Source organism: Chinchilla lanigera, unplaced genomic scaffold (genome assembly GCF_000276665.1).
Source record: "Chinchilla lanigera isolate Chin_1 unplaced genomic scaffold, ChiLan1.0 scaffold00065, whole genome shotgun sequence".
In the NCBI taxonomy this organism is placed as follows: domain Eukaryota; kingdom Metazoa; phylum Chordata; class Mammalia; order Rodentia; family Chinchillidae; genus Chinchilla; species Chinchilla lanigera.
In genome coordinates this window covers 5,378,203-5,398,859 of record NW_004955466.1, presented here as the reverse complement: position 1 = coordinate 5,398,859, position 20,657 = coordinate 5,378,203, and the positions used below count along the sequence as shown (strand labels likewise).

At 42.1% G+C, this 20,657-nt stretch overlaps 1 protein-coding gene across 4 annotated transcripts; it reads right to left on the bottom strand.

The window, feature by feature from the left end:
* Positions 1–3,243: 3,243 nt before the first annotated feature.
* Zbtb25 (zinc finger and BTB domain containing 25) lies at positions 3,244–20,613 on the bottom strand. Of its 4 annotated transcripts, none has more exons than XM_005399126.2 (3): positions 20,594–20,613; positions 7,929–8,108; positions 3,244–4,460 (listed from the first exon to the last, which is right to left on the bottom strand). In XM_005399126.2, the coding sequence occupies exons 2-3, from the start codon at positions 8,099–8,101 to the stop codon at positions 3,326–3,328; spliced, it is 1,308 nt and encodes a 435-aa protein (XP_005399183.1). In that variant the 5' UTR covers positions 8,102–8,108; positions 20,594–20,613; the 3' UTR covers positions 3,244–3,325. The 4 variants fall into 4 exon arrangements, with proteins under 4 accessions (XP_005399183.1, XP_005399184.1, XP_013377357.1 ...); XM_005399127.2 differs by lacking the exon at positions 20,594–20,613 and adding an exon at positions 12,325–12,360; XM_013521903.1 differs by lacking the exon at positions 20,594–20,613 and adding an exon at positions 11,888–11,906.
* Between the last annotated feature and the right edge of the window lie 44 nt (positions 20,614–20,657).

Below are 20,657 nucleotides of genomic sequence, written 5' to 3'. Positions count from 1 at the left end.
GCCTGAGCTATATATTGAGACCCTGTCTCAAAAAAAAAAAAACAAAAAACCACAGAGCAAAATCCAGATACTCACTGTTTTCTTAATACTTACATATAGGTCTATTTCCACTTTAAATAGATGTTATCCAGCACAGCCAATCAGCTGTAAGCAATTTCTTACACTTTCTCCAGGCTGCCCTATCCTGCTGGCTTAGCCCACCACCCATAACACCCCTGCTCCCGTCCTTCAGCCAGACAAGGGCTTCCTGTGTCAAAGACAAAGGACTGGCAAGGAAGAATGTGGGTACAGGGGCTGGGGATTTAGCTCAGCGGCAAAAGCACCTGCCTGGCAAGCGCAAGGTCGTGAGTTCGGTTCCCGGTACCGGAGAAAAACCAAAAAAAAAAAAAAAAAAAGAATGTGGGTACAAAAAGTGGGGAAACTGCCAGACACAGTGGCACCCACCCGTACTGCAGCACTCAAGGAGGCTGAGGTATGAGGATCACAAATTTAACCTAGCTTGGACAACGCAGCAAGACCCCATCTTGAAATTTTAAAAAAGTGCTGGGGATGTAGCTCAGTGCAAAGGCCCTGGGTTCAACCCCCAGTGCCCTCACAGACACACACACACTGGAAAAGTGAAATTAATGAGAACAATAAAACTTCAAGAACTGTGAGGAATACATCCCAAATAATCTAAGATATATAAAATCAATATCAATATTTGTGTTCTTATAATACGGAAGCTTTGAAGGCAATATGAGTTTGAATAATTGCTAAAGTGAATTAGTTTTGCAGGGGGATTTTTTGGTGCCGGGAATCAAACTCAGGACCTTGTGCTTGCTAGGCAGGCTTAAGTGAATTAGTGAAAAAATTTAACTTAGATAAAATTCTGACCCCAAAGGGCAACAGCTGATCTGACTCATTCCCAGAGTAACTGATCCCTATCGGTAGCTAGGTTTTGCTCTCAGTTTTGATCCCAGGCCTTACCTCATGTCTAAAGCAGAAACTCCGCTGCCTTAGACAACGCCCAGAAGTCTGCCTCACTAAGCCCACCAGGAAACAGCACTCTGATTCCAACGCACTGCTTTGTATTTTAGCATCAGCTGGGTTAATCTTTGAGCGCCTTTCTGACAAACAGCGAGGTGGTTGTGTATGTCATGGAATGTCCTCAGAAGTCTTCAGCCGAAAGGGAACGCAAATATTTTTATATGTGGTTAAATGCGAAGACCTGCAAATTAAATTCTTGGAGGTGTTCATCGTGCAGGGCGAGGCGTGGAGGTGCGCCCGCACTCCTGGCTACTTGGAGGCTGGTGAAAGGACTGCTTGAGCCCAGGAGTCTCAGGCCAGCCTGGGAAACACAGAAAGAACCTGTCTCAAATGGGAAAACAAAGTAGAGACCCTCAAGTATTCTTCAAATGTCTGTAAGGCTTAGAATTTAGTAGGGAAGCCTAAAAAAAGATGAAGCTATTTTTGTTTTTTTGAGACAGGGTCTCGGTATGTAGTCCAGGCTGGCTTCGAACTCATGGTGATCCTCCTGCCTCAGCCACCCCAAATGCTGGGATTACAGGCATGTGGATGAAACTGTTTTGGAGACTTTCTTTATTATCTTTGACTACTGGTGTCTCAGATGTGAGTATTTCAAAAACAGTTTAGATCTACCCCTTTCAGACGAAGTTTGACCAGCTATTTCTCAGGTACAGACAGCAGGACAATCTATCACTTACCTCATCAGCTTTAATTTTTCTGGACTTTTAGCTCTGTATCTGTCACCATCATAAAAAGGAATGAGGGGGCTGGAGGTTTAGCTCAGCAGTACAGCGCCTGCCTGGCAAGCGCAAGGTCATGGGTTTGATTCCCGGCACCAGAAAAAAAAAACAAAACAACAACAACAACAAAAAAGAATGAGGTTTATTCACAGTGCATGCTAAGCACAGTCCCAGAACACTGGATGGATTACCTCTGCTGGTTTTATGGACCAGAAGAAGTAAAAAGTATGCTACTAAAATTTTTTCAAATGAGTTATAGAAAATTAACATCAACTTAGGCAACCTAGGAAATCGTCTGACAATGAGGGCAGAAAAAAATTATTTGTATGTTAACATTTTCCTCCCTAAACTCACATTAACCTTTGATCATAAAAATCTCAAACGGCTCTTAAGGTCTCTACGGAAATGCTCCAGATTTAGGTAAAAACTCTGGGATGTTGGTTAACACATCTCTATGTGCTTATCTATGTGTACGTATCTTATTGTTTCTCTACAATTTATATCTCTGACTCTTTTCCTCGTCTCTTTTAACTAAAATACTTTTTCTTAAAAATGAGGTATACTCAATGTTACTTACATAAATAAAAGCCATGTAAGTAAAAAGTTAAAATTACTCATGATTTGGAATAGCCATGTCTTAAAACTAATTTTTAGCAATCCCAGCACTATGGGGGGCTGAGGCAGGAAGACTGGAAGTTCAAGTCCCACCTGGACAATTTAACAAGACTCAAAATGAAAAAAAAATAATAGAGCTGGGGATGCAGATCAGTGGTAGAGTGCCCCAGGTTCAATCCCCAGTAACCCCCATACACACACACACAGATCCAAATATTTTTATACATTGTAATATACAGTTATACATTAAAAGAGCTACTAATTTTCTATATGGCAGAAAATATTTTTAAACAATCTTCATAGGGACTGAACTCATATGAAACATAAGCCAAGAGTGACAGTTTAGAATTTCTTTTTTTAGTGCTGGCGTTTGAACTAGGGCCTCATGCATGCTAGGCAAGCACTCTGCCTCTGAACTACATCACTAGCCCCTAGAATATTCTTTAAAACAGATTGCATTTACTCCGTATCCAATTTCATGTTACTGATTCTGCAACCTGGAAAAACTTTAGGGATTCTATAAATATGCACTTACTCTAAAGTTTCCAAATTTCTATTCTGGTTTTTAAGCTGTGATTGAATTTATGAAAAGTTCACAGGGCTAAGTGAAGGTTACACTTCATAGCCATTTATTAACTAACATGTCTCACAGGAAGAAGACCAAATGTATGCAACCTTAAAACTATGGAGAAATTGCAAGAAAAAAGTCAATAAAACTTCAGGAGGTAAATAATTTATGAATAAAAAATGTCTTTTTTTTTTTTTTTTTGGATTAGTATAAAAATTCCATCAGGCGTGTGGCACACACCTGTAATCCCAGCACTTGGGAGCCTGAGGCAGGATTGTTGAGAGTTCGAGGCCAGCCTGGGCTACAAAATGAGTTCAAGACCAGCCTGTTAGTGAGATCCTGTCTCAAAAAGACCAAAAATAAATACATTTTAAAAATTCTGAAGAAGCTGCTGCTATTCAACTAGGATAGTGTCCACATTTTCTTGCGTGAGCTCTGACTCTAAGGCACAAGGCAAATCTAAGTGTTCTTGTGACAGGCGAGAACTTTTCACGGGGATGTCAGTCCAGCTGTCACAATACGGCTGACATCTCTGGGCCAGTGCATTCCCAAACCTTTGGCACCGGCTGTATCTGTAAGGTTTACCTTTGTGCGTATACATATGTTCCAGCAACTGGCTCTTTCGAAGAAATTTATGACCACAGATGGTACAAATGATTTTTCTTTTCCTTGAAAAGGAAAAGTTACAGTTTAATTCCACAGGTTCTGTGTCTTTGGAGACCAGAGACACTTGGCTGATTTGCAAAGCCTCCGTGGTACCCCAATTTGAGTGGTCAGGCTGCTGCTCATTCTCCTTGACAACGAAGGAGTTAGGCCTGCGGCATCCAACGGCCTCGCTGTTCTCATGAAGTGGATGAACTTCACCAAGGTCATGGCTTTCCAGGATGGAAGCAGGGACACCAAATGGGAGGGATCCAGACACATGGGTATGGAGATGTTGTCTTAAGTTACTACGGCAATCAAAACGTTCTCCACAGTAATGACACAAGTGTATTTTGATACTGTTTTCTACAAAAGGGGGGTCTGTTACCTCTGATGAGGGTGAGGGGTTGCTCTGGGACACCACAGGCTCTGGGTCACACCTCTCCTGCTTGATGGACACTGCGGGCTCCTGGTGCTCCTCCAAGGCCTGGGCAGCAGGACGGGCCCTCTGCTGGTCCACAGTGCCATCGTCTAGCCCAATAGCAAGAGAAAGCTGCAACTGGGGGTGGTCACCCTGGACGGCTGCTCTGTTCCCACTGCTAGTGGGAGGAGTTTCTTTGACCTCCAGACTTTGTTTGACAGCTGTTTTCTGGGTTGTTGAGATCTGAATGCCATACAAATTTGAGGACTGCACAGTCTCTGGTGAGAACACCCGGTTCATTTCAGTCGCAATGTGAGAAAGGTAGTCAGCGTGAAGAAATCGAATCCCTTCCTCCAAACGACTGTGATCCACACTCTGTTTGGGCCCTTTCCCCGTGTACATAATATGCAACAAATAGCTGAATATGTCGGGCTGGATGTCAGTTGGCTGTATTTTTATGCACTCACTGTTAAAAACAAAACAGACCCACACAAAATGAGACACAACCTAGGTGCCCTCTCGGTTACCAGAGGAGTCTTGGGCTAGAGCAATTTCTCCCAAGGTGGTTTAAATTTTGCAATCTGCCTTGATGAAACTCAGTAACAAAAGCTTCCACTTCTGTCTCATACCAGTTTTATGACCAGTTACAAGCCTTCATGTTTTCAATCTACTGCCTAATGTTAGGACACACAGATATTCTGATTAGTTCAACATTAACTGACTCCTAAGCAATATGCATGCAGGTGCCGGCGGGAGAAAAATGATGGCTAAATTGATACCATGCTCTTAAGGAATTTAACAGTCTGCTGAGTACATGATAAAAAAAAACCTGAACACACAGACTCAAACAGATACCCTTATGCCGATGTCCACTGCAGGGTTAGTCATGGTAGCCAGAAGCACAAACAATCTAAGTGTCCACCAAACATGCATGGCTTATATATACAACAGAGGATTACTCAGCTATTTAAAAAAACAGTAAAGCTCTTTCCTTTTTTTTGTGTGTGTGTTTTTTTCCAGTACGGGGAATCAAACTCACGACCTCATGCTTGCCAGGCAGGTGCTGTGCCGCTGAGCTAAATCCCCAGCCCCAGTAAAGCTCTGATACATGCTATGCCATGGATGAAACCAGGAAACGTGCTAGCAAAATAAGTCAGACCCAAAAGGATAAATATTATATGTACTAAAATAAGAGAGATATCTAAATAAGCAAGAGATATAAGAGATATCTAAAATAAGCAAATTCAGAGACATAAATTAGATTCGTGGTAGGGGAGTCTGAGGAGTAGTGAGGTGTACCTGCTTACTGGGTGAAGTTTCTATTAGGGTCATGAAAAAGTTTTGGAAATAGATGATAGCGATGGCTATACAACATTACACTGTAACTGTAACTACTGCCACAATTACATAATTAAAAGTGAAAAGTTTTTCTTTGTAGTACTGGAGATTGAACCCAGGGTCTTTATACTAAGCTTATATCTTCACCTCTTTTTTTTAATTTTGAACTGGGGCTTACTAATTTGCTAAATTGCTCAAGCTGGCTGAAACTTGTGATCCTCAGCCTCACAGAGTACTGGGATTATAGGAATATGCCATCATATCCAGCTAAAATGGCAAAAAAAAAGGCATATATATATATATAATTTTTTCCACAATAAAAATGTCTTAAGAATTTTAAAAACAGACTAACAAAGTTGGAACTATTTAAATTAAAGTTTTATTTTGGTTTCCAAAATATCTTTTTTTCTTGTTTATAGTGCTGGAGATCAAACCCTGGGCCCAGCACACAGTGCTCTACCACTGAGCTACATCCCCAGATCATACATATCTACTCTTTAAATTACAAATGAATGCAGGTATAACTTTGAAAGGTTTTCAGACAGTCTCACCAGGTGTGGTGGTGCATGCCTGTAATCCCAGCACTCTGGAGGCTGACGCAGTAAGCTTGCCACAGTTTTAGGCCAGCCTAGGCAAGGTGAGTTCCAGGCCAGCCTGAACTACATAGCAAAACCCTGTCTCAAAAAAAACAAAATAATGGGCCAGGGATATAGCTCAGTGGCGTAAGCGCCTATCTGGCAAATGCAAGGTGCTGAGTTCAATTCCCAGTACCAAAAAAACCCAACCAAAATAAATAAACAAATCCAATTAAAATAATAATAATTAATTAATTAAAAGAAAAGACTATCTCAAACCCAATTTTTACATATGAATCTAGAATTCAGGTAACAAAACTAACGGTGTAAGAAGATATCAAGAACCCTCTCTGCAATATTAGGGTAGAGACAACCTATGGGAAATACTGGTTATCAGAGAACAATGCCATCAGTCAGGGACTTACCTTCCCGGAAGCACAGCTCACAATGCATCAGAGAGCACTGAGTCTGGACACTGTCTATGTCTTCCTTCTTTCAGCCCTGGCTCCGGGTTCTCTCCTACACTCTTTGTTCTGCCTACCTACCCTCTGACCGGGTCTGTGGCAAGCTTTGTTAAATATCGCTTCAGACTCTTGTTGAGTGAGAGTTTTAAGTTGCTGGCTGCCACCTCTCTAAGTCCTGTGTTTGGCACTGCTCCTGGCAAGTGCTTTAGGAGCTGAAGCAGCTCACAGCTCTCAGAGGAGCCTGAGGCGGCGGCAACATTTCCAGTGTAGTGAAGCCAATCTACAGAGACACTCGGAGAAGGCATCCCCTGCACCGGCTGCTAAGGCTGTCCACTACCTGTCCCACGCTCCAGCCTCCCCTCCCTTTGTGCAGTATGTTCCAGTTACTGTGATCTACTCTGGTATCTGATGCTCAAAGCTCGTTCACAGCTTGATTCACACCCCTGTGATGTTTTCATGCCATTTTTTCTCTGCCTCCAACGCACCTTCTTACATTCCTCTATAACATCTGAAATATTCCTTCTCATCCTTCAAGATCCCAGCCCTCTTTTCAACTGGTTCCCACCTTCTCAAACAGGGCTGCTGAAATCCTGTTGTAGCTTGTGTACGCTTGACGACAAACTATCACATCATTACCAGCAAAGCTCTGCTCTAAACATTTTAATATTATTAATCTATTTAACCTTCTCAATACTCAAGGGGTGAGTATACTATTCTAGCATTTTATAGATAAGGAAATCAAAGCAGAGAGAGGTCAATGACATTGTAATTATTTGCTTTACATTCATTATCTTTATCGGATTATTAACTTTTGAGGGCAGAGTATGTAACTTGCCTGTTATTGGGGTCTAGCTCAGGGCCTGGCACACAGGTACTTAATAAAATCTGAAAATTAAATAAAAATATATAAGTGCAGTTGGACTCGTACTTCATATGAGGTCCTTAAAAAAACAGTGTTCTGTCACTTTTAACCTACAATGGACTGAAATTATTCTTTATCTACAGCTCAGAATATGAATTGCTAAATTCATGTGTTACCTAAATTTTAAAATGTAAAAGAACTCTTTGAAAAAAGATTTAAAACGAACAACCTTTAAATTGTAATATGGAATATGTGGCAAGCAGAACTGACACTGAAAACTTGTTATGAAAGTGCTACAGAATAAACCTCAATCACTTTGCGATTATGAACACAAACATTTGGCTTTAGACAGATCTGCATTTGACCCGCCTGTATAATCCCGAATGGGCAAATTACTTATCCATTCAGTCTGTTTCCTTTAATCCAGGAAGGGGTAAAGGAGAATTTCCATTACAGGATTTAGTACCTGGAGATGGAATAAACCTTCAATAAATTTTACTTATAATTATTTAATTATTTTTATTTTATCTTCTACTATAGATCCTGTATCTTAGGCTTAGTTATTAAGATACAAAACTTATAATTGTTTTTATTTCTTCGGGTAACTCCATAATAAAGACACCATGAAATATCATACACACACATACACACACAAAGCATTAAAACTTCTTCTGATTTAAAAAATACATTTTTACCTTGTTTGGTGAATAAATATCATCTTGAAATAGTTGGAAAAAGCAGCCAGTACTGCTCTATGGGCTTTGAAGTAAACATCTCCAATAGCAACGGTGCAATCACACAGAAAACCAAATTCTCGCTGCATATTCAGCTGCTGTAGCAGGACAAGGCTGTGACCAGCAGTATCCATCGTGGCCCTAAGAAAAAGAACAACATAAATGTATGCATACTTATGTGTATGTATGTGTACACATGTATTTTTTTAATACAAAATTGTTTACAGCTCACATGAATCTACCGAGTAACAAGGAGGCCCAATTTTTTGTCTTTTTGAGACAAGGTCTCACTATGCAGTTCAGGCTGGACTTGAACTCACTATGTAGCCCAGGCTGGCCTCAAACTCAGAGCAATACCCCTGCCTCAGCCTCCTGAGTGCTGGGATTACACGTATGGGCCATCACACCTGGCAAGAGTCCCAAATTTAAATGAAATTATTCAACAATTTTCAATAGTATTAACTTCATTCCAAACTTTACTAAAATTTAATCTCCCCCTTATGACAACTGACATAATCTCTGCTGAACAGTAAAATATGGCCTTTCCTCATCTGGAAAGAAGGTAGTTTGGTATGAGTGACACATGAGCAAAAGGAAGCTCTGTCCTTTTGCTTCTGATGCTGTTTCCTAATTGGAAAAATTGAAATGAGATACTGATCTCTGCCTTGGAGTTATATGAAATAATTAATGTGAAAATCATGTGGTAATGGAAACTGCTATTCAAATGTTAGCTTTGAATGTGACTAACATAACAAGGTGCCCTGTCTGGGCTAGAGCTGTCAGTGCTCCTTAGGGGTCCTCTGGTGCTCAGGGGACACTGGCCTCCCAACCACCATAAAATGTTTATGGGGACTTATCAGCCACAGAAAGTCCAGAGGAGTCCTTAAAATAAATTCTGGGTCACGTACCCAGATTTAAATGCTGCCCAGGAGCCCCATGAGAAAGAACCTAATGCCTGACCTCACCTCAGCTTCCCCAAGGTGGGAGAAAGCAGGCTGGCAAATGAGCCTGGCGTGGGGTGGGAGATCCTGCATGAGGAAGAATATGGAAAAGAATTCTAGCCACGAGGCTTAGCCTGAGCAGAAAGAACATCCAGAAAGAACATAATTCCAGACAGGTGGGAGGCTGTACTTTGACGACCTGCTCTCCCCCAGCTGTGTACAGAACCCTGGCACTTTACAAAGACGGCAGCAGTCGCATAAAATGCATCACTTAGGGCTGGGAAAACGCCCTTTCAGACAGAGGGCTGAAGAGATCAGTGATGGTGGTGGTGGAGGTTAGCTCTCTGGAGACTGGCAAAAGCTTAGGCAGCAGACAGCTGAGTGATCGCTAACATAATAAAAACAGTTAGCATTTTACTGCATTAACGGCTTTCACTCTTTTTTTTTCTCTGTGGCACCTACTGGAGATTGAACCCAGGGCTGAGCAAGGCCTGTACCAACGGAGCTACAGCCTCAGCTCTTTTTGTTTTGAGACACAGTCTCATACAGTTGCCCAGGTTAGTCTTGAACTTGCGATTCCCTTGCCTCAGACTCCTGAGCAGCTGGGATTATAAGCGTGAGCCACTGTGTCCAGCTTCATTTTAATTTTTAATACAACTCCACAAGAAAAACTACAAGCGAAAGAGCTGAATCAACAGAGTGTTAGGGAATTTACCGAAGGCTGCTGTGTTGGTAAGTGGGGAGGACCCTGAAGCCCAAATTTCCTTCCTTCCACCTCCCAGCGGGAGCACGCCCCACAAGCTGAAGGAGTCAGGAGAGCAGGAAGGTTACACGGTGAAATGCCCTGCGAAAACTCCGGAATATTTGCTAAAAGGAAGCGGGGGCTTCAGTTTCCTCTCGGCTGAGCAAATGTGGTACAGCAAAACCCGTGCATACGCTTATTAGCAAGTAAGTCTGGACGGAACGTAAGGACAACAGCAACTACACGTGGTGAAACGCAGACTCTAGGGCTGGGAAGCAGCTCAGTGGCCCAGTGCTCGCCCAGGGTGTGAGAGGCCCCAGCTCAGTCCCGAGCCACCAAAAATAACCCAAATATTTTTACTAAAACTACATATTTAATGTGTAGTACAGAATAATCTCTAACACATATTAAGTAAAAAAGGCACAAAAAAGGCGCAGTGTAAAATTGCATAAACAGTATGACTTCCTATGTAAAAGCAACCAAGTGCTAGTTTTAAGGATAGGGGACAATTTATACGCTAACATATCCCTGTTTATGTATACATCTCTGGAAATGTTCAAGGACACCAGGAAAATGCTCACTTTTGGGAGAGCAACTAATGAGCAGGGGCCGAGGGTGAGTGGAACCTATACTATCTGACCCATAAATTTCTTTCACATAAGCTAATAGGTGGCGAGGACCATGAGCAGCACCCCTCCACCCACTACCCAACACAGAAACGAACGTTATGCACACGGTGGATATTCCTGGCATCTCTCCCTCGTTCTATCCCATCTACCTTGTCTCCAAAGGTTACCGCCACCCTAGGTTTGGCATTTATGATTCATTCATACATTGTCACATTTTTACTCTTCAGGTATATATTCCTTAACAAGGTAAATACTGTTTTGCAGGCTTCACATTTTTACATAGACAATACAGTACTTGAAGAAGCCAGCAACTTAATTCTTTTAACTCTAAACTCATGCATTACTTTTAAAGTCTACTATTAAAACTTATTTGTTTGTTTGCTTTTGGCTCTTTGAGACAGGGTCTCGCTATACAGTTCAGGCTAGTCTTGACCTCACTTTAAAAGTAGCCCAGGCTGGTCTCAAACTCGCAACAATCCTCCTGCCTCAGCCTCCCGAGTGCTGGGATTACAGGTGTGCACCACCATGCCGGGCCCTAAAACTTATACATGTGTCCCATTTCTTCCATAATTAAAATACAAGTAAGACTCTTAACCCTTACCATCTCACTTTTAAAAGATTTTAAGCATCAGTGAAATAAGATGACAGAGGCTATAGAAACTTCAGCCTAGTCTCTAAACTATAAACACAAATCCAAATTGTGGGTATTGCTCCAAAGGTTATTTAACCAAAATTCACTACTTATATTTACATGTTGCTTCTTGTAAAACACAGGAAGATTTTTAAAAATAAACAAAATCTCTACATTGGAAATTTCAGTATATGAAAAACATTTCTTAAAGTCAATAAAATGGTTCAAACCAGCTAAACAAATGGCTTCAAAAACTTTTCTTCACCACTTCTTCCTATGTGTATTGTGCATTAGAACTACTGAACCATATGGAAATGAGGAATAGCACACTAAAAAGACACGTGTACAAAAATCTTGTGGTTAATGGTCTAACAGTTAAATTCTTCACTTACTCAACAAATACTGTTGAAGAGAAATTTAATGAAAAACATATTTGAAAGTATGCCTTGTATAAGGCCTGCAGATAGAAAAAAATGACATTGCTCCTAAAGTCAAAAAGATTACAGCCTAACAGGGGAGACAAAATATAAAATAAGCTGGGCATGGTGGCGCACGTCTATAATCCCAGCACTCGGGAGGCTGAGGTAGGATGATCTTTTTGAGTTCAAGACCAGCCTGGGCTACAAAGTGAGCTCAAGGCCAACCTGAACTGCATAGCAAGACCCTGTCTCAAAAAGACAAAAAACAAAAGTATAAAATAATAATTACAATATGAATTAAAAGTGTTGTATGCTACAGAACATGCTATGAGGAGGAAATAAATACAGGCAACCCAAAGGAAAAATAAGGCACTTGTTTTTGTTTTTGTTTTTTTGATTTTTTTTTTCTTATTTTTGGTACTAGGAATCAAACTCATTACCTCAGGCTTGCCAGGCAAGCACTTATGCAGCTGAGCTATACCCCCAGCCCCTGTTTTTTTGTTTTCTGAGACAAGGTCTCACTTTGTAATGCAGGCTTATGGCTGGCCTTAAACTCACTATGTAGCCCAGGTTGGCCTCAAACTCACAGCAATCCTCCTTCCTCAGCCTCCCAAGTGCTGGGATTATAGGTGTGCACCACCATACCTGGCAAAATAAGACATCTGCATTGGATTTACATAAACAACCAAACAATAACAAACACAATATGGTAATTATTGTGAGTGATGATTGGGTTTTTTTTGGTGGTGCTGGAGATTGAACTCAGAGCCTCACCCATGATAGGAAGGCATTGTACTACCTAGCTACACTGCCAGTCCTGGGGGAAGGATATACAATTTACCTAACAGAATTAATTCAGGCATAGAAAAAATGAATGTCTGGACCAACAACAACAAAACCAAAGGCAGGGTCAGCTCACAGAGCGGTGACTTTAAGACTAAAAATATTCCAGTTGTGTTTGAAATGAGCTATGAGCCTGGCATCATGACACATACCTACAAGCCCAGTACTCTGGAAGGCTGAGGTCAGCCCAACCTGGGCAGCTTGGTAACTTAGCAAGACCGTCTCAAAGAGTTAAAAAGGGCTGGGCACGTGGCTTAGTGCAAAGGCCTCGAGTTCAATTTCCACTGCTGAAAAAGACAAAACAAAAACCACCAGAAATGAGCTATGTAAGATGTTACAATAAGAACAGCATGATCAGTTAATCTGTGGGAGACAGCACAGCACAGCAATCAAAGCTTAAACTCTGGAATTCGACAGCTTCAAGATCCCGGCTCCGCCAGTTTCTAGCTCTGATCTTGACAACACACTCAACTCGCTGGGTCTCACTTTTACTTATGTGGATAAGAATATAGTAACTAACCCAAAGGTTTTATATTAATTTAGTAAGAAATATATATATATATATATATATACACATACATACATACACATATACAAACTTAGAAATAGTGGAGTCCACAGTAAGTGTTCAGTAAGTACTGAAAGCTTGGAAATGTAGTTATTATGATCATTAGGCCTGTGAATCAAGATTACTCTAGTAGCAACATGAAAAGAGACACAGAGAAAGAGAATGGCTAGGAGCCTACTACAATAGCCAATTAATGGCAGTGGGAATGAAGGAAGCGATACACTAGACACAGAACTGACTGCCTCAGCAGTAAACTGAACGTGGTGAGATGTAGAGACCAAGTCCAAGGTGAGCTCAGAATTCCATCCAGGAGTAACTCTAAGAACTCATTCATTCATTCTTTCTGAACGCATCTGCAGGATGACTGCTATGTTCTAGGTCTTATTACAAAGGCAGGGTCTCAGAACACCAGAGCTGAAGCATAGAAACTGACTTGAGAGATTCCGTTTCGGATATACTGAGTTCAAAGTGTTGACTCTCATACATGCAAGCAGAAATGCTGGGTGACAGTGGAGACAAAAAGCAAGACTGAGCACCAGAGAGAGAGCTCTACAGAGAATGAGCCGGGAGAGGGAGGGAGGCCTCGCAAATGACAGAGCTGAAGTTCACCAGCTGCAGACGGGCAAGACAGCAGTGAAATTGGAGAAAAAATTAACACGAAGCACGAACCCTTCGAAAAGTCACAACAGAAAAGGGAGAAATTACAAAACATACTGTCACCGAGGGAAGGCAAGAGCCCTGGAGCCGAATCCCGAAGAGAAATGTGGGTGAGGCCCATTCTGAAGTCCTGCCAGTGTGATGACCAAGGGTCCTGGTGACCTCTGACAAGTTCAGGAAAGCAGCAAGGGCAAACAATCTACTGCGTGGGGATGGCAGGAAGCACAGGTTGTCAACGGTGGGCAAAGAGCACAGGACACTGGGGAGGCTGCAGGTCGGAAGAAGACCTTTGCGCTGACGGGAGCAGTCAGCCGTGCGGAGCAGAGGGTTCTCTCCTAGGCAGGAGAAAGGACATGGACGGGAGGAGAGCAAATCTGAGACCCTTTTGGATGGCATTAATTTACAGCCTGTGACATCCGTCTTTCAGTAGAGGGGTAAGTGTAGGACTTGCAAGAAACCTGGAGTGACAGTTCTTACACACGGGCTTTGAAATGTATGGAGAACTTCCACATACATGTTTTCTTTCTGCTTCAGATTGTGTAACTTCTTTCAGTTTATCTTCAAGTTCACAACTCATCCATCATTTCCAATTACTTAAATTACGCAGTGCACTTTTAGAATCAGAAATGTATTTTCAAGTCTGAAATTTTCATTTCATTCCTTGTTTTGAAGTGTCTTATTTCTCTGATGGAATTTCCTCTTTTGTTCACAACCTTATTTTCTATCCTCCCCCCCCACACACACACACACTCAGGGCTTTCACACTGAGCTACTTGAGACAGGGTCTCACTAAGTCACTAAGTTGCCCAGCGAGGTCTGAAATTGCAATCTTGCCTCAGATTGCTACAATTACAGGCATCGCCACTACACCCAGCTTGCTTTACATCCTTAGGCATGGCGATAATACCTGCTTTAAAATGTGCATGTAGGGCTAGGTGTGGTGGTGCACATCTGTAATCCTAGTACTTGGGAGGCTGAGGCAGAAGAATATTGAGAGTTTGAGGCCAGCCTGGGCTACTTAGTGAGTTCAAGGCCAGCCTGAATTACAGAGCAAGACCCTGTCTCAAGCCCCCACAAAAAAAAAGGACATGTAATACATGCCCATAATCCTAGCATTCTGCTGAGGCAAAAAAGCAAGTTCAAACCCGCTCAAATTATAATTTAATTCAAAAAGGGCTGGGCATGTAGCGCAGTGCAAAGGCCCTGGATTCAATCCCCAGAACTAAAAAAATAAAGTACCTGTTTTAAATCTTCTCTGCCAAGTCTAATATTTGGGTAACTGTGGGGTTAATCTCCATTGATTAAGGTGATGAACCCCCTTTTTCATGTCTCATTTAAGAATATATCCTAACAAACTGACGAATATATTAGTAGACTGTAGGGTCTGTAGTATTCAAAAATGTGATGTTGTTTTTGCAGACAACTATCCTGGGCTTCAGCTTCTCTCTCTCCTATGTCGGCAGCAGCTGCAATCTGCTCAGTTTTTAGCCTCAGACATGCTGTTCAGGGGCTGCTCTACAGATATATACAGTTCAGGAGACTCCAAGAGATTCAAGCAAAGCTTATACATAGCATTTGGGGTTCTGTCACACCAGCGTCCTTTCTAGGGTTCCCCGTGCTTTCAAGCTGCGTGGTCACCTGAGCTTTGGCTTCTTTGCTACTAGAAAACAAGATTACAGGTTTTTATCCCAGTTTGAACCCCATGGATCACCACCCGGAGCCTTCCTTCAAGGGCAACGCCATAAAAATGAAAATGTATCCACTGCTGTCCCCTCTTCAGTTAGAGCACACTGAGTTTCTGTCCACTCCTCACTGCCCTCTGGTAATGTTTTAGGCTTTTTCTTTACATTTATACGCTTTTTAAAAAAGTTTTTCAGACCAGGTCTCACTATGTGGTCCAGACTGGCCTTGAATTCGCTATGTAGCCAGGCTGGCCTCAAACTCGTGGTGATCTTCCTGTCTTAGCCTCCCAAGTGCTAGAATTACAGGCAGGAGCCACCATGCCCAGTCTAAACTTGTATCTTTTAACCTGCCGAACTGTCCCAATAGGAACTATTCAGCCCTTATTCTACTGTTTTCATTCCACCATTGTATCCTTTTGATGTATTAGAAATGAACCCCAACTATACTAGGTAAACAAAAAACTGCAACAAATTACAACACACCCTTTTTAAATTAGAAAATTAACATAATCTTTTTTTTTTCTTGGTCTTTTTGAGACAGGGTCCCGCTACGTAGTTCAGGCTGGCCTTGAGCTCACTTTGTAGCCCAGTCGTCTCAAACCTGGAATGATCCTCCTGCCTCAGCCTCCCGAGTGCTGGGATTACAGGCGTGCGCCACCACACCCAGCAACGTAATCTTCTGAAGTAACACCTCAACATAGATTATTAGGAGGCACAACATTATTTTTTACAAGCTACTAGAAATCACCGGCCTTGTTCAAATAATAGCAATTACATGAAGTTACATGATAGTAAGGGCTCTCACTTGACTGTTTACCACTTCTCTACATGATCTTAAACATAAGTTTCAGTTTTTTTACACGCAAAGTGAGAATAAGGACTGTCCCGAAAATAAGATCATGCATGTATAAAATGCTTAGCAGTGTGAGGCATATAGTAAACAGCTATTACTCTTAATGAGCCATTTCAATAAGCCAGTCTTAAACGTTTTAGCCTCAAAATCCAGCTACACTCTTAGAAACTATGAAGGGGTAGACACAAAGTACATTATATGCATATATGAAAGTGTCATAATGAAACTCATTATTTTATACGGTTAATACACACTAATAATTATAATAAAAGTATTAAGGATTATAAAGAGCTATTGTTTATGTAAGTGTTTATCAATACCATATTAGAAATTAAAAGTACAAAATTTAAAATAAGAAATCTATTACATATTTGCAAATATTTTTTAAACTAAATTTTCAAAAATAAGCCAGACAGCGGTATTGTTTTTTCTTCTGCAATCTTATTTATTTTTGCAGCACTGGGGACTGAATTCAGGGCCTTTGCACCGAGCTACATTCTTACCCCTTTTTATTTTGAGCCAAGGTCTTGCTAAGTCACTAAATTGTCCAGGTTGGGCTCAAACTTTCAATCCTCTTGCCTCAGCCTCCCACAGTTCTGGGATGACAGGCGTGTATCACCATGCTGGGTGGATATGAACTTTGTAATGAATGGCACTTCAGATGACTGTGAAAGTGTGACATCTGATTATAGTAGTCAGGGATAAGAACCACTGTTTACAGAACTCATTTGATCCTGAAACAGCTGTTGGGGTTCTGTCACTGCAAAGCCCTCCTACCATTCTTATCACTGACTAGTGTAAAGCCTTCTATGCAGACCTGTACTAATAATGGAGTCCCACACAGTTTTACAGAGCTCTTCAGGAGATTCTAATGTGAAGCCTCAGTTAAGAACCACTGCTATGGGGGCTGGGGATTTAGCTCAGCGGCAAAGCGCCTGCCTGGCAAGCGCAAGGTCGAGAGTTCGGTTCCCGGTACCGGAGAAAAACCAAACAAACAAAAAAAAAAAAGAACCACTGCTATGGAATGGGAACCAAGAAAATCCAAGAAAACAATTCACACTCTAAAGTTACACCAATATGTAAGAGGTGTCAAAGAACCTCTTTAAAATTTTTTTTGGACACATATTAATATTGTTAAGATTGTAATAAACTCTGGATTAATTCAAATTAAAATGGAACAATTTTGTGCTAGCATTTATGAAGAAACAATTTCACAAGAGGTGTTCTAAGTATGGGAAATAAATGAACAAATATCAACTGTAATTCTAACTGTAACTTTAACCTTTAAAAAAGGCCAAATTAAAAAACAAAAGTGCTCCTAAATTAGTGTAGAGGCTAGAGGTGGGGAGCGAAACATATTATTTTCTAACTTTTACGGAAGTATTTAGGGGGCTGGGGATTTAGCTCAGCGGCAAAAGCGCCTGCCTGGCAAGCGCAAGGTCGTGAGTTCGGTTCCCGGTACCGGAGAAAAACCAAAAATAACAAAACAAACAAACAAACAAAAAAGGAAGTATTTAGGAAAAACAATTTAGTTTCATATTCCATTACATTTCATAGTATCTAAAAACCATATAGAGCCGGGTGTGGTGGTGCACGCCTGTAATCCCAGCACTTGGAAGGCTGAGGCAGGAGGATCGTTGCAAGTTCTAGACCAGCCTGGGCTACAAAGTGAGCTCAAGGCCAGCCTGAACTATAGAGCAAGATCCTGTCTCAAAAAAAAGACAAAAAAATAAATAAATACATGAGATAGAAATTCCAAATCTGAAAATGTTTCTAGGGGCAAACTCTGCCATAAATTCTAGATATCTATTTATGAAAATCTACAAAAAATATTAGAGAGAAGTAGACTTGGTAGATGACACAGGAAGAGCAGTTACGCTCTACAAACCTTTAACGAAACAGGGAAACATTACTTTGGGGCCTCTTGCCAGTTGGCGGACATAGCTAACCTTCTCCATCTCTTACCCTCATCTAACTAACACTGCGGGATGTCTGGTAAAGCCAATGAGAATGTAACAACGAGTGCAAACTGCTTATAGACTTAAAAAAAAAAAAACATTGGAACCCTGTGAAAGGAAGATCTTCTTAAGCCATTAAAAAAAAAAAAAAAATAGACTGCATTTCTGCCAGAAAACGGAAGATAATTAAAGGACAGGCCAAAGTCTAAAAATGGCAGTGCTGGTACAGACCTAGAATACAGCACACACAAATGATTATAACTTCTATATACAAGTGAACCAATACTAACTTTGCCAAGGAGTTACAGTCCCATGAATATACTACCCACATGGGCTAATGGAACCCTTTGCTTCAAGTGTCTACAGTTTTTAAGAAGCAGTAAAACATTCACGTATGATTGGTTTGTAACCAGGGAAAAAGTGAGTTTTAAAAATTTCAAAAATAACACTAGAAACACTTTTTCTGTGGAGGAGGTGAAAGAGGAGGAGGATGACAACTTCTGGCTAGCAAAAGGAAAGCAGAAGTATAAGTTAAATCATTAATAATACTGAAATTGATGTTTGCTTCAAACCCTTTCTCCCGCCATTCTCTCTACGCAGGTGCAAGCAGTCACACTTTCCCTTTTCTAGGAAGAATAGTATTCCAGTTAACGCCAATGGTCAGTATTATAATAAGTAGCTGTGTGCAAGGCCTTGTGCTGAGTGAGCTATGTGCATTATCTCTGTTAATCCTCATTGCAACTAAAGTATCTTTCATTTCCATTTCACATAAGAGAAAAAAATTTAAACTTGGGGCGCACAACCAGCAAACTGTAGAAAGTAGAGATCAAAAGCCAGGTCTGACTCCATACCCTGTGCTGGTGACTAAACTGAAGCAGTATTTTTTTAGCCTTTTCCTCTCAAAGGACTGAAGCGCACATGCTCTGGGGAATAAATAGGCAGGAAGGGGGCACAGGAAGTGGTGCAGAAGCACTTCATAATTTCTCAAGATAAGGACACCTGTGCTGCTTTTTTAAAACGGGGGCGGGGCGGGGGAATCTGCAATAATATAAAACCCCTAACTCTTTTCTGGCCCTGTTATTACTAAAATGGACAAGCTGGTCAAGCACCACCTACAGACTGCAGCAAATAAATCACTTGTGTTCAGTGGTAGGGAGGGCATTATGCAAGACTTCCCAGCACAGCCTGGCCAGGATATTTCACAGCCAAGGCACTTGGGCCCCTCCTCCCCAGCTAGACAGCCTGGCTCCTTCGCATTCCCCTCAGGAGATAGGGTGGAAGCACATAGCTCCACTTTCTGAGGCATAGAGGGCAGCTGAAAGTCCTGGTTGGCCTCTCTGGGCAACCACAGGCGCCAATAAATAGGCCACAGGCGATTCTCTCATCCCCTTCCCGGCCCGAAGCGGGAGCGAGATATAACGCAAGAGAGCACTGACTACACTCGGAAGATAAGTGATCTAGGCTTACATTCCTCTGCAGATGACTCCATCACTGCAGTCAGGTAAATCTCTCTGAGCCCATTTCCACAGGCTTGTAACATGAGCCAGTACTACCCTCCCTTTAGGAAAACTCCAAAATTCGCCTAGGAAATTAGCTGGTATGTGTTTAATTCCCGGTACTGGGGGAAAAAAAAAAAAAAATTAGCTGGTATAGATCTTATACTACAGGACTTGGCCCACTCCAACAGCAACCGAAACTGAGCAAAATCCATCTCCACCATATCCAAAAGGCGTTCAGATAGGACAGGTCCTGTGGGGCCCCTTCTTGCTTTCTTGCTGACCAGCCCTTGATGTTCCCCAGCCATCAGGACCAACCTATTCCATGTCCATCACGTTACTATTCCGATAATGGATTCAGTGTACCCTTACCAAAATATCCAGACTGCTACACAAACTTTGATGCCTTAAACTAAGCAGGCAACCAATGCCACGATGTTTGCTACTCTCGCAGAGAATAAGGCCGACTCTTTTGGCAAGTGGCGGTGGGGAGGGCACGGGCTTTTGGCTTCACTGTACATCACAGGCAGCTTATCCCGCCTAGAAACAGCCCTACCTCCACTACAGAGCCATCACACCCTGGTAACCTAATTTCTCAATAAACCTGAGAAACCCACTGGCCGAGCCCACAATCCTGGCATGGTGGACTGCCGTGACCACGGGGTCCTCAGCCCTAAGGCCCAGCTAAGAAGAAGAGCAGGACTTGATCAAACATTTCGCTCGTTAGGCCTGGTGTATTCACCTGTAAAATGAGATGAACTGGACTTTACTTAAGGTCCCTCTCAGCTCTACAGTTTGAGAATCCAAGACGTCCTGTAACACACTTGTCAAAATCCTGAGAACCAACAGTTCTGCTGAAAGGACTCACTCTCAAGAGAAAGAATGTCGTTTTAATCCCCCGGGGGCGGGGTGGGGTGGGGAGATAAGGGCATTAATTTATAAAACAGGTTAGCTGCCGTCGGGTTCCTTCAGGTCTGCGCTGCTATGCGTTGCCTAGGCAACTGATAACCGCTAGATTTTCCAAACGCTGCGTGGTAGGGAGATAGTGATAAGATGGGGCGGATTTTAAGAAGAAAAACTGGACTTGCTTAGAAACATCTGAAAAAGAGCACACACGAATCGATGAAGTTGGGCGCTTCCTGCTCTCTAAACTGGCGATCACAAACTGGGGGTGCAGGGGACGGGGCTGCGTCCTCACACCCCGCACCTGGAGCCGGCCGGTCTGCAAGGGGGGCTGGCCCGGGCTGGGGGGCCGGGGGCCGGCGCGGGGC

Excerpts from the sequence above, each read along its gene's own strand:
- Zbtb25 (XM_005399126.2), bottom strand. The coding sequence starts at position 8,101 with ATGGATACTGCTGGTCACAGCCTTGTCCTGCTACAGCAGCTGAATATG. Across the intron at positions 4,461-7,928 it reads ATATTTATTCACCAAACAAG|TGAGTGCATAAAAATACAGC; the intron begins GTAAAAATGTAT and ends TGTTTTTAACAG.